At 49.4% G+C, this 12,852-nt stretch overlaps 1 protein-coding gene across 5 annotated transcripts in view; it reads right to left on the reverse strand.

Annotated features, from left to right (window-relative positions):
• Nucleotides 1-12,852, reverse strand: part of MYO5B (myosin VB) — a 335,372-nt gene that overhangs the window by 118,658 nt on the left and 203,862 nt on the right. For all 5 annotated transcript variants that reach the window (XM_061400147.1, XM_061400145.1, XM_061400148.1 and 2 more), the window contains exons 7-9: nucleotides 12,472-12,553; nucleotides 5,666-5,773; nucleotides 651-760 (exon numbers count right to left, since the gene is read on the reverse strand). In XM_061400147.1, coding sequence (XP_061256131.1) covers nucleotides 651-760; nucleotides 5,666-5,773; nucleotides 12,472-12,553 — 300 coding nt within the window. The remainder of the gene's footprint in view (nucleotides 1-650; nucleotides 761-5,665; nucleotides 5,774-12,471; nucleotides 12,554-12,852) is intronic.

The raw sequence follows: 12,852 nt of genomic DNA on the forward strand, positions 1-12,852 counted from the left end.
CACGAAAGACCTAAAATAAGCAACTGCAGACTCACTCACGCAAGGTCAGAAGACCAGTTCAGTCCAGCCTGACACCATCACACAGCAGAGAGCACACAACACGCTGTCTGTACTGCTTGTGACTGGCGGTGCTCCCCCATCCACCCACATTGGGCACCAGGAAAACAGTCATTAAGAGCACCTACAGAGCACTTCACAGTTTGCAACACAGTCTCAATATTCTCCTTTGTACCGTCAAAATCCTGGCCACTCTTGTCATCAATCCTGCCTACCCGATTAGACTGTAAGCTCCTTGGGGTCAGTCACCAGCATGGTGTCCAATACCCCTTCACGTCCCAGCAAGCACAGACCAGAAGTACACACTCTGTAGAATCCCATGGACTTCAGGACACTTGGGAAACCAAACCATCAAAAAGAATTTGTTGAATAAACCCTAAATTCCCTGCCCTCAGGGACAGAACCTTGATGGCAGCTGATTTGAAAAGGATTTGCTCCCTTAAAAAATTATCAGCAAGGAAACAGAAACCGTTACTCTTAAGAATAAATAACCTATGAATGTCCTCTAAGTGCACAGGCATCTCAGTTGTACAAAACTGGAGGGGCAGAGTGAAGTGTGCACACGTTATCTCCCACGCTGGAGGGCAACTTACTGATACTCTACAGGATTCACCATCGCGCTCGGCTTGAATCTCCACATTTCCGAGGTGCAGGATGGAAGCAATTATCTTAAAAATGCTTATCTGATGGGACTCTCTCACTCCTGGGGGAAAAAAAAAATGAATGACACTCAATATCCACGGTAGGATAGAAAGGATGTTTTACTTTCTTTTTAAGGACTTTGAAAAAAAATGTTGCATTTTCCTTTCCAGGCCAATGACTCCCTAAAATGATCCAGGATCCTCAGCAAGTAATTACTTCTCACAGTAACAGCTCAGAGGGCAAAGGGGCTCCTTGGACTAAAAGAGAAATATCTTCATGGTGATTGTCCTGATCAAACCAGATGGGTCACAGGACTGTTTTAACTTCTATGAGAGCAAAGGAGAGGCGGCAATCGTGCAGACCCATTTTGGGCTTTATTTCAACCAAGCGCTTTACGGATATTTCTTATGAGTTTAATACGAATGGTCATTTATCTGCAATCCTTTTTCTCTCAATATAATATCCCACAAACATCTGTGGCACACATCTGAAGTGCCAACCAGGGAAGAAGAGGAGAATTTCTCCTGGGGACACTGTTACAGGCTGGACAGACAGCTGTCCCTTGGCTGTCCCCCTAGGGCTACTGTTTACGACACTATATGCTCCTTCAGTTAGAGACACACACACCTATCCCGGAGCCACTGGCAGCAAATAACTACTGTCAAATTTGTTACTTATGCATGTAAGTTATCAAAGACATGGATAATGTCTTAACATTTATATTTAGCTTTATAGGTATTATTTCTTCTTAAAAAATATCTATTTATTTATCCGTTTGGCTTCAGTGGGTCTTCACTGTGGCATGTGGGATCTTTCCTTGTGGCATGCAAACTCTTAGTTGCGGAATGTGGGATCCAGTTCCTCAAGCAGGGATCGAACTCCAGTCCCATACTTTGGAAGCTCAGAGTCAAACTCACTGGACCACCAGGGAAGTCCCATCATTTCTTTCTGGATTACCAAATATTTCCGACTTAAAAAAGGCTTCAGACAACAGAGTGAACACCAGTCAACCTACCATTCAGTTTAAGAGATAATACAATTACCCCCAAATTTCTCCCCAGAGGCAGTTACTTATTTTTAAGACATTAATTTACTCAAGCTAAAAAAAAAAAAGTCAGTGACACCTATATAAATGGTAGTAAAGATACAAGGATCAAAGCTTTACTCAGATAACCAATAAAGTGGACAACCCAAACATGAACTAGACAAATTAACTCTTAGATGTTAATGATGTTGGGCTTCCTAGTGGATCAGATGATAAAGAATTTACCTGCAATGTAGGAGAACCTAGGTTTGATCCCTGGGTTGGGAAGATCCCCTGGAGGAGGAAATGGCAGCCCACTCTAGTATTCTTGCCTGGAGAATCCCCATGAACAGAGGAGCCTTGTGGGCTACGGCCCATGGGGTCACAGAGAGTCAGACATGACAGCAACTCACACACACTTCACAGGGTGAGGGATTTACTTTTTAATTTTTATTACTCAATATCTTCAAAACACACAAATTTTTAAAATTACAACGAATTCCTGCTCTTGTTTCATTATATCCCCAGTGCCCGGCACACAATAGGTGCTCAGGAACATGGGTGGTAGGATGATGATACTGATACTTGTTACACAGAGGGCAGGTGCTTGCAAATGTCTACAGAAATATAGGCATCATTCCAACATCTGGTTTTATTTCAACAAACCACAAATACAGCCAGAGGGTGAACATTTAGGCACATGCCCTGGTTCAGTGTAACTATGACTGGCAAAAGGAAGACAGGTTAAGCCAGAGGCTGAAACCCAGGACAAGACAGGAGGCGGACGGTTACGTACCTGTTTAGGGGTTAAAGCGCCAGGCTTGCGATCGGAGCCCAGAGGGCTCTCCGGTAAGTCCCATAGAAGGACAAGGGAAGTGGGTGCTGAGCCCGTCACTTTCCTCTCCCCTTATTCTTAGGGACCGATGACGTGTCAGTTTCCCAAGCCCTAACTACCCTGTCACGGCATGAATTTAAGTAGTAGATATTGAATGCCTGTTGAATCCTAACAGTAGTTAGGATTTCTGCACTATACTGATCAGACAGTCCCTTCTTAACACAGGATTCTCTGAATACGCTGCACCTCTTTCTAGGGAGCAACAAAACAAATTAAAAATAATCAAACACTAAAACCGCGGGTTGGTAGCCGATGGCCCATGGCCCACCACTGGTTTTTCTACATAAAGTTTTACTAGAATACTGTCAGTTCTTACTTTTACATTTTGCCTATAGCTACTTTTATACTACGATGGCTGAGTAGTTGCTACAAAATCAACATGGCCCAGAAAGCCCAAAATATTTACTATCATGTCCTTTAAGAAAAACTTTGCCAAACTGTGGGATTTAAAAGATGGGACAGGCTTATTAAAGAGTAGGGAAGAGTGGCTTATTAAAGTAATTAATTTTACAAATTCCATGTGCTTTGGCAATCAAAGTACCGAGTCTCCTTAGGGCCTTGGAGGGTGCAACCTTCATCAGCTCAGGCCCACCACTCACACAGGGGCCCTTCTCCCTTCTGAGCAGAATGCTATCCGGCTCGGTGTCAAGTCTCCTCTAAACCTGCTCCCCAGCTCTGGAGAATAAAACAGCTGCGTGATGCTAGGGAAACTCAGGGGTGCCTGTTACCAATTTAGTATCTCTCAGCTTCAAATCTGCCCTTCTCTGCCCTGCTTGGTCACAATGGACCTAGACTGAACACTTCCTCTTGGCCTGAGGGTGGCATATCACACTTGGTCAGTAGAGGGTGCTGCGGGGACTCCACAAAGCGAGAGCAGCTTTCCCATTCCTGGGTCTGGTCTGGATGTGAGAGTTGGACTATAAAGAAAGCTGAGCACAGAAGAATTGATGCTTTTTGAACTGTGATGTTGGAGAAGACTCTTTAGAGTCCTTGGACTGCAAGGAGATCCAACCAGTCCATCCTAAAGGAAAACAGTCCTGGGTGTTCATTTGAAGAACTGATGCTGAAGCTGAAACTCCAATACTTTGGCCACCTGATGTGAAGAGCTGACTCATTGGAAAAGACCCTGATGCTGGGAAAGATTGAGGGCAGGAGGAGAAGGGGACAACAGAGGATGAGATGGTTGGATGGCATCACTGACTCAATGGACATGGGTTTGGATGGACTCCGGGAGTTGGTGATGGACAGGGAGGCCTGGTGTGCTGCGGTTCATGGGGTCGCAAAGAGTCTGACACGACTGAACGACTGAACTGAAACTGGTCCTCCGCGGTCATCAGCACTCATCCTGGCAGCCTGGGCACCTCCCAGCTGAGAAACCAGCTGTGTTCGCAGGCCAGGCCCCCCCATTAGAAGCTGCTTCTGAGAAGTTCTGGTTCCACCACACCCTGGGGTATACTGCAGTCTGCTTATACAGACTGGGGCTGGCTCACACCCTGTGGTAGCTTCCTTCACCACCAGAGGGCTTCCTGACCTTGGGGCAGCTGCATCCCCTACAAGTGTTGGAAATCGCAGCCTGGTGTGGGTGGGGAGCTCTCCTCATCACTAGCTTCTGCACTGAATCTCTTCCTCACCCTCAAGATGGTCCTTTTATATCCACTGCTTCTGGGCCCCTGAAATCCTCTTATTTAATAGCTAATTATCTACTACTGCTCTTGTTAACAATTACAGTAATTTTACTCTGTTGGGATAACCAGTGTGGTTTCTGTCTCATGGGTACAAAAAGCAGACCACATTTATCCATCAGTTATCCAGAGAAGGGAACGGCACTCAGACTTCAGCACAGGAAGTCCCACTTTTCTCCCCACGTGGCGATCAGGGTGAGCCCTGTTCAGCCATGTTTTATTTGGACCTTGGATGAAAGGTCCCTGATTCCCAAAGTAAAAGTGCGAAGTGTTAGTCACTCTCAACTCCATGGACTGCGGCCCACCAGGCTCCTCTGTCCATGGGATTCTCCAGGCAAGAATACTGGAGTGGGTTGACATTTCTTTCTCCAGGGGATCTTCCCGACCCAGGGATTGAACCTGGGTCTCCTGCATTGCAGGCAGATTCTAATCCCCAAAGAACCTAAGAAATGCTGCTCTAGGTTGATCATACCTCTCAGAGGCCAAATGTCCATCAGGGAAGGGCTGGGAAAAGCACCAGGGCCCCCTGAGCCACTCTGTGGATTTCAGGCTAACTTCCCAAGCTTCCCCTTTGTTGGCTGCAGGTCCCAGGAATTTACCACTTCAACTTCCTAGTTAAGCATGGATTGTCTACCACCTTGGGGCTCTTCTCCCCCAGAACTGGCCAGAGAAGGGGGCAGTTTTCTCTAGCTCTACTGCTGACTCAATGGACATGAGTTTGAGCAAACTCCGGGATTTGGTGATGGACAGGGAGGCCTGGCACGCTGCAGTCCATGGGGTTGCAAAGAGTCAGACACGACTGAGTGACTGAACTGAACTGAACTGCCCTTTAGGACTGAGAAGAACAGAGAGAAATTCTTGTTTTATGGATTCCACTGCTAAGCTCGAGATGGAAACAGCATCAACAGACATAACACTGCCTGAATTACAGAGCTGCCAGATCTTTATGCTCTATTTCCAACTTGGATCCCACAGTGGGGGTACATGGGTAGTTTCAGCCCCTAGGGCATGTTCTTTCTGCTAGAACACACTGCTTCAAACCCAGACCACAACACAAAAAAGACACGGCTCCTCTCTGTTTGTGTCCATGCCCTGAGGGAGTGAAAGGGGGGTCCATGGGGGTCCATGGTTGATCCGAGAGATCAATGCTCAAATCTTATGGTTAAGAAAGGGCATCAGAGCTCCACAGCATCAGTTTGGGAGCCTGCAGGTTGGGGTAGAATAAAAATAAGAAGATATTCACCAGGAGCCAGAGGGCTTCCCCACCAGCTTATTAAGTTTGGCAAGCCAAGCAGGACATTGCTGAGCTTTCTTGTCCGTGAAATCAAACCTCTAGTCCCCTCTCCCCATCCCCAAGCTCCTTACCAACGAGCGTGAAGGCTTGTCGAGTCTTCTCAAAGTCCTCAGCATCATCCACACCCTCGATGACTGTGTTTCCTCCCTGTGACGTGTAGAAGAAGTCCTCAGCACAGGCTGCGGTGGGAAAGGAAGTGAGGGGTCAGGCACAGGTGGGATGCTGCATCCTGGGTTCACCGCAGACCACGGCCCCAAGGATGCCTAAGCCCCTGAGCAAGCTGTCCCGGCCAAAGTTTATTCCCAGCAAGACGTGGAACCCTTTCAAATATCATCTTTTTTTTTTTTTTTAATTGTGGTAAGAGTCACATAAAACATACTATTTTAACCATATTTAACTACAGAGTTCGGGGCTTCCCTCATAGCTCAGTTGGTAAAGAATCCATTGGCAATGCAGGAGACCCCGGTTCGATTCCTGGGCTGGGAAGATCTGCTGGAGAAGGGATAATCCAGCTACCAACTCCAGTATTCTTGGGCTTCCCTTGTAGCTAGGCTGATAAAGAATCTGCCTGTGATGCAGGAGACCTGGGTTTGATCCCTGGGTTGGGAAGAGCCCCTGGAGAAGGGAAAGGCTACCCCACTCCAGTATTCTGGCCTAGAGAATTCCATGGACTATATAGTCCATGAGGTCACAAAGAGTCGGACATGACTGAGCGACCTTCACTTTCTTTCAACTACAGAGCTCAGGGGCACTGAGTACATTCACACTGCTGTGCAATCTTGCCATCACCCACCTCCCGAATTTTTCACCTCCTAAACCAAAACCCTGTCCCCATTAGACACTAGCTCCCCTTCCCCCTCCTGACCCCACCCGCAACCCTGGGCATCTACCAATGTACTTTCTGATTCTATGAGTTTGACTGTTCTAGGTGCCTCGTATAAGTGGAGCCAAACAGGGTTTAAAATATCATCTTTATTGACCACGGCAACTGGGACAGAAGACTGAGGAACAAAAGACAGAAAACTACACTTTGGCGACAGAACCCGTTGCTTGCGTTAAACTGATACGTGAAAAAACATGAGAAAATGAAATGCCTGGTTCAACTTACAGTAGAATTCACCACAGATTTATCTTTAAAAGGCTCTGAGAAACATGTTAAAAAAAAATGTACACCCACCCTAGCAGCAGACTTCCGTGCTCTGACAGCCTCATTTAACACATGAAGGGCAGTGACGTGCCCAGGGTGACACAGCCTTTTTTGTTTTAAACGTTAGGGCACCATGAGCTATTTAAGCATGTGTGCAAACCCAGGTTGAGGCTCAGTGCCTGCTCTCAACCTTCAGTTTAATTCCTCTTCCAACAGGCCTCTGCTCACCGCCTGGGGACGGTGAGTGAGCAGGCACCCACGTCTGTCATCAACTCAGAGGCGCCCTCAGGGGAGCACATCGAGCAGCGAGCCGGGCAGCGTCTGCACCCCAGGGCTCAGAAGCTGGCGTTTCAGGAAACAGTTGCAGCCAATCAAAATTACCCTTGAAAGTCACTTACACTTTCCACAAACTAGCACCTCTGTGGGGCTACAACCCTGTCCAGGGCTTGGATTTGATAAGATGCCAACACTGGACACTGGCTGTTTTCCTTCCTCCCCTGCAAACACCAGCTCAAAGATCTTCTCTTGACCTGGGCACGTACAGTTGATGGCACATTAGCTACACATGCTTCAGAACAGCTTCCCGGCAACTCCCGGTGACCCCCTTCAATACCTTGTCCTTCTGATTTGATCTCCAAAGAATTTCTTCAGTCTCTTTCCTTCCTCCCTCCTGACTGCCACTGCCCCGGGCCTGACCTTCAGCTTCTGTTGTCTGGGAACTGTTGCAAAGGGCTCTAGACTTTTCCCCTGGCTTCTGCTCCTGTCCTTTTAAAACCCTCCTCCAAATCGCTGGAAACTGATCACACCACTGCCTGCAATGCCCCGTGGAGACCACTGCCCTCAAGGCAAAGGTCAAGCTCCTGAGCAGGGCCCCCTGGACTTCTGATTAAGTGGCCTCCTCCAAACACTCCAGACCCGTGGCTCTTCCTCCTTCGCCACCTCTACGTCCCAGATCCGCCAGCTTCCTCACTGTTACTCCTCGGGCTCCACTCATTCAGGCCCTGCCGACCTCCCCTGCCAGATGTCTCCACTCCCCACCTCCGATCCTATGCTCCAGTGAGCACTGCACTGTGCCAATTCCTCCCACCAGCCCAGTCCACGCTATCAGGCCCATCAAGGAAGCGGCAGAACTCAGACCCAAACCCCAGTCTCACGTACAACCAGCAAGGAACACTGTACACAGGAACACACAGCAGAACAGCAGACATGTTTAACGAGGGAGGGCTTCCTGGAGGGGTCGTTTCAACCCCTTCTGATGACTGCAGGCACCTGAGCTGGGAGATGAAGGACTTCAGCCCCGAGCTCACTCACGGCCACAGCAAAAGCCCATTTTTGATGAAGCAAGTGACATTAGGTTTTTGTGGAAGATGGCAAATTTAGATCTTTCGTTCTCATCACCCTGGAAGCTCTGGCACAGAGTATTGTAACAGCTTCAGAGGTTTAATAAAACATCAGTTCTATGCCCCCTTCACATTTACCTTTCAAAACACCCCGTTTGATGATTTTTACAGTGTCCATATGAGGATGACTGAATACAGTCGTCCCTGTGTATCCATAGGGGGTTGGTTCCAGGACCCCCCCCCAGATACCAAAATCTACAGACGCTGAAGTCCCCTATACAAAATAGAGCTTCCCCAGTGGCTCGGACAGTAAAGGATCTGCCTGCAGTGTGGGAGACCCAGGTTTGCTCCCTCGGTCGGGAAGATCCCTTGGAGAAGGGAATGGCAAAACACTCTAGTATTCTTGCCTGGAGAATCCTATGGACAGAGGAGCCTGGCAGGCTACAGTCCATGACGTCACAAAGAGTCAGACACAACTGAGCAACTAAAACTTATATAAAATGGTGTAGTACAGTCAGCTCTCTACAACTGTGGGTCGAATTTCAGTTCGCTGAATCCACAGAAGTAGAAACTGCAGATATGGATGGCCAAATGTATATTTACTCCCATTTTCCAGACAGGCAAACTGAGTGCCATAGGGTTTTAAGGGGCAGGCTCACCCAGGGTTTGGCCAGGCCTGGCAGCCCATTCCTTGATCACCCTGCTAAGGAGATGGTTATCTATGACATCCCATTGCTTAGACATAGATACAACCTAACTCATTATCAAAAGTATCAGCTGATGCACTAGAGTTGTCTGAGACTCCAAGAACACTAAACTGTCACACTGGAGGGAAGGAGGCATTTTCAGAATCAAACACCTGTCATTGTCAGCAGCCAGGGCCCCACCGTCTCACATTCCAAGTCAGACAGACCACTCCACCCTTCCTGGCTTTGAGTTCCCAAACTCACAGGCCCTGCAGGGTAACTTCCTCCCACTGAGGTTCATCACTGCAAGGGTACCCTGGCCAATCACAGCATTCTCTAGTACAATCAAAATAACTGTCTTCCTTCCCTCTGCTTTAAGGCTGCAATCACCTCTGTTAACATCACACCCCAGACTCTCTTCATAGACAGACATCCCAACAGGCTGAAGTCCCTATTTACTTAGCCTGCCTGCATCTCAGCTCTACTTTTAGGCCCAGGAAGCCAATCATCCCATCCCAGAGACGGGTCTCTTGTCCTCTAGTTTGGGTCTCTCTCTTTACTTAGAATTTCCAAGGAGACAAACACCATGGAATCCCCTATTAACTGGTTCAGTGGATCAAACCAGTGTACAAAGGGGTCATGAAGCCAGTGATGAGAACAATGGACCATCAAGACCATGGCCCAGGGCTTGTACTTCACCTGGGGAGGCTGTACTCCGACTGGTGCAAGGCAAGAGAGGGTGCTTATAAAACTGTATCAATATAGCCATGGAAATAAAAGAAGAAGAAAGGATTCATTCCTGACTGTGTGACAGGAATGTGAGTCCACTCTACCTCTTTTAACCAGCATTTATGCATATGCTAAGGCTTCTCAGGTGGCACTAGAGGTAAAGAACCCGCCTGCCAATTCAGGTGATATAAGAGACGTGGGTTCGATCCCTGGGTTGGGAAGATCCCCTGGAGGAGGGCATGGCAACCCACGCCAGTATTCTTGCCTGGAGAATCCTATGGACAGAGGAGCCTGGTGAGCTACAGTCCATAGGCTCGCAAAGAGTAAGACATGCCTGCATGCACGCATTCATACTCGAACACACTATTAATTGTATTTTTTTTTAAAAATCTCACCCTGAGGTCATTTTAATACAACAAACCACCAACAACAGGGCAAAGGAAAGTGTGGCTGGCTGTCTGCACATCTGTTGTCCACTCCGTCCTCAGACAAATGCACAGAACTCCTGCAGGGCCAAGGGGTCTTACAGAGATCTCTGCATTTGAACAACAGTTTAAGTGAAGAAAAGGGGGAGGAAGGTGAGGGATGTCTGAATATTCACCAGAAGCCACTGGCTAGTCCTTCTTTTATCTGATGTTTGCATCCACTCAACCAGGGTTATCAGTGGAACTAAAAATGTCAAGCTTCAGGGCTCACAGCCAATCCACCCTCAAGGCAGAAGACAGCCGCGTGCCTGAGCGTGAGAGCTTATCAAAGGCTCTTCACGCCACTCCAAGATGCTCTCGGAGGGCACAGGCAGGTAAGAAAGCAAGAAACTAATCCAATTGGGTAGTTATTGAACTCTCCAGCCAGGGGCCTAAGGAGCTTGCACCTTGCTGAAACACGGAATAAAGAAAAGTCATTTCTCACCTCAATGCTCTCCTGTAAGTGGGGAAAAGAAAAAACACGATGATTTCTTTCCTATTAAAGTTACATTTGGAATAAAATGGTCCAAATACAGCCAGATGGGTCTTGCCAGTATTCATTCATTTTCTATAAAATTAGCCCTAGAAAAAAGTCTTCGTCCCCCGCAGGTTGGCTCTGAGAGGTCCCGCAGGGCCCGTGGGAAGGAGTGGGGGAGGATGGTGTCAGCCTTTCATGGCCTGCCTTCCTGGGCCCTGTGAGTGCGAGCCAACATCAGAGCCCCAAGCAGCCAGCTCACGGCAGAACCCATCAAACAAGGCTGGTAACGTTCACTCCTTCTCCAAGGAGTTTACAACCACTGGGGAGAATGTGCAAGCACCGAGCAGCTCGAGCAAGGCACAAATCCAGTGTCAAGCATGTCATCCAAGGCTTCCTCCTTTGGAGTCCAACTTAGACTGACTGTCCCTGAGCAGCTGTGACCCACCCCTTAGCATACCCTTCTCACTCTGTATTGTAAGCTAAGCAAGGGAAGGACCCACAATGTCTGATTCAACAGTACATCCCCAGGCTCAAACTCACCTGCATAGGGTTCGATGAATGAAGGAACTGGTGCTAAAGCACACGACACGGGCACTGACTGCTACCAGCCAAGTAGAACAGAGAGCGAACAGGCCAGACCCAGGCTTGACCTACCTGATGTATTCTACCTCCTGGGAGCCTCAGCTGGAGAGGCCAGAGGTGGATCTGGTCCTGGGCCCTTATGGTGGCAATGATTTGGCTCTGCGACCGCCAAGGCTCAGACGTCTACGTCTCTAACAGCTGCACAACAGCCAGCTAACCCCTGTCTAGACATCCAGCTCTGTACCCCATCTGCTAGTCCTGAACCTACCCACACCTCCCAGAACACAGATGACAGGCCAGGCCAGGCAAGCTGCGCGGCCTGAGGCTTGCCCTCAGCACACAAACCCATCAGGAGTTGGCTTGGAGGACTCAGCAGCAGGAGTCAGTCAATACTCAGAGCTAAGGCCATGCATATAGTTGGGGGAGGGCTCCAGGCCCAAGGAGAGGGGCTGCATGGGTGTGGCGTGGAGAACTAAAGCCTGCTCGCCCTTCTTGCCTTGGCTGGCTCTCAGCTCCAACAGGGCATCCCTGGTGGCTCAGACGGTAAACAGTTTGCCTGCAGTGTGGGAGACCTGGGTTCAAGTCTTGGGTTGGGAAGATCCCCCAGAGGAGGGCATGGCAACCCACTCCCGTATTCTGGCCTGCAGAATGGAGGACATGGACAGTGGAGCCTGGTGGGCTACAGTCCATGGAGTCGCAGAGTCGGACACGACTGAGTGACTAACGTGTTCACTTTCTCAGCTCCGCTAGGTTCACATCAAGGCCCCTCAGCAAACAGCAGCAGCAGAAATGCAGGGTGAGGGGGACCCACCGGAAAGCTGTCCTCCTATCTGAGGGCAGCAGCAAGCTCCCGCTGGCCTCCTGCTCCAGCTGCTCCATCCCGGCCCGAGCGCTGCGGAGCGGGTATGCACAAGCTGCCTGCCTGCGGGGAGGACCCCGCGCTGTGGTCCGGCTGGGGCTCCGGGTGCAGGGAAACTTCTCTCAGCACCCCCTACCTCACCTTCCACAGGGAGGCCCGGGATTCTCCGACGCGCCTCTGGAGCCATGCCTGTCTTACCTCTGATTTAGCCTCACCCCTTTCTTTCTTTTTCTTTGTCTCAATCCTCAAATGTGACTTAAGAGCGGCTGGGCTACACTTAAGCGGCATGCGTTACCTAAATCTCTACATCCTCGTGGTGGGGACACGTTTCTCATGGTGTCTCGAGTGAAACATACTTTCCAAAACAATAATGAATGTTAATTCGTTGAGGCTTTGCGCAATACTGTGCCACCCCCGGCCTCTTTTCCTCTCATTCTCTGGGGGCATGAAACTCACAGAGGTCTGAGGCTGGGCCCCCCGAGAGGCGGAGCTGAGAACCCCAGGATGGAGGACCCTGAGCAGAGCCCCCAGAAGCACCCCCTGCTGCCGCAGGACCCAGCCCCCCAGGACGGGCAGCACCCCTTTCACTTACTTAGTGCCAGCTCCTTAAATTCCGGAAGACTGGCAGCCGCACAGAGCTGGTAAAAGATGTGGTAATTCCTCTCGTCGTCTGCCTGGAGGAGAAAACACAGTTGCTCAGTGTGAGGGGCAGGGACCCCAAGACTGTCCCCTGCCCTGTTCGAATTCCAGGGTGCTCTGGGGGACAGAGGTCAAGATCTTTCCTTCACACCTCTGCCACCTTCAACTCCTACCTCCGGAATCTGCATTCACTGTTATGGGGCCCTTCTGCCAACCAGAAGATGTTTACCTCTGGACTTATGCAAAACAAGGCGTGGTCTCTCTTTCTCCCTCACAGAGCATCCCTGCGGTTTCACCAGGGACAGCCCCATGGGTCGGCGCTGGCTCAGGCCAC

Source organism: Bos javanicus, chromosome 24 (assembly GCF_032452875.1).
Source record: "Bos javanicus breed banteng chromosome 24, ARS-OSU_banteng_1.0, whole genome shotgun sequence".
NCBI lineage: Eukaryota > Metazoa > Chordata > Mammalia > Artiodactyla > Bovidae > Bos > Bos javanicus.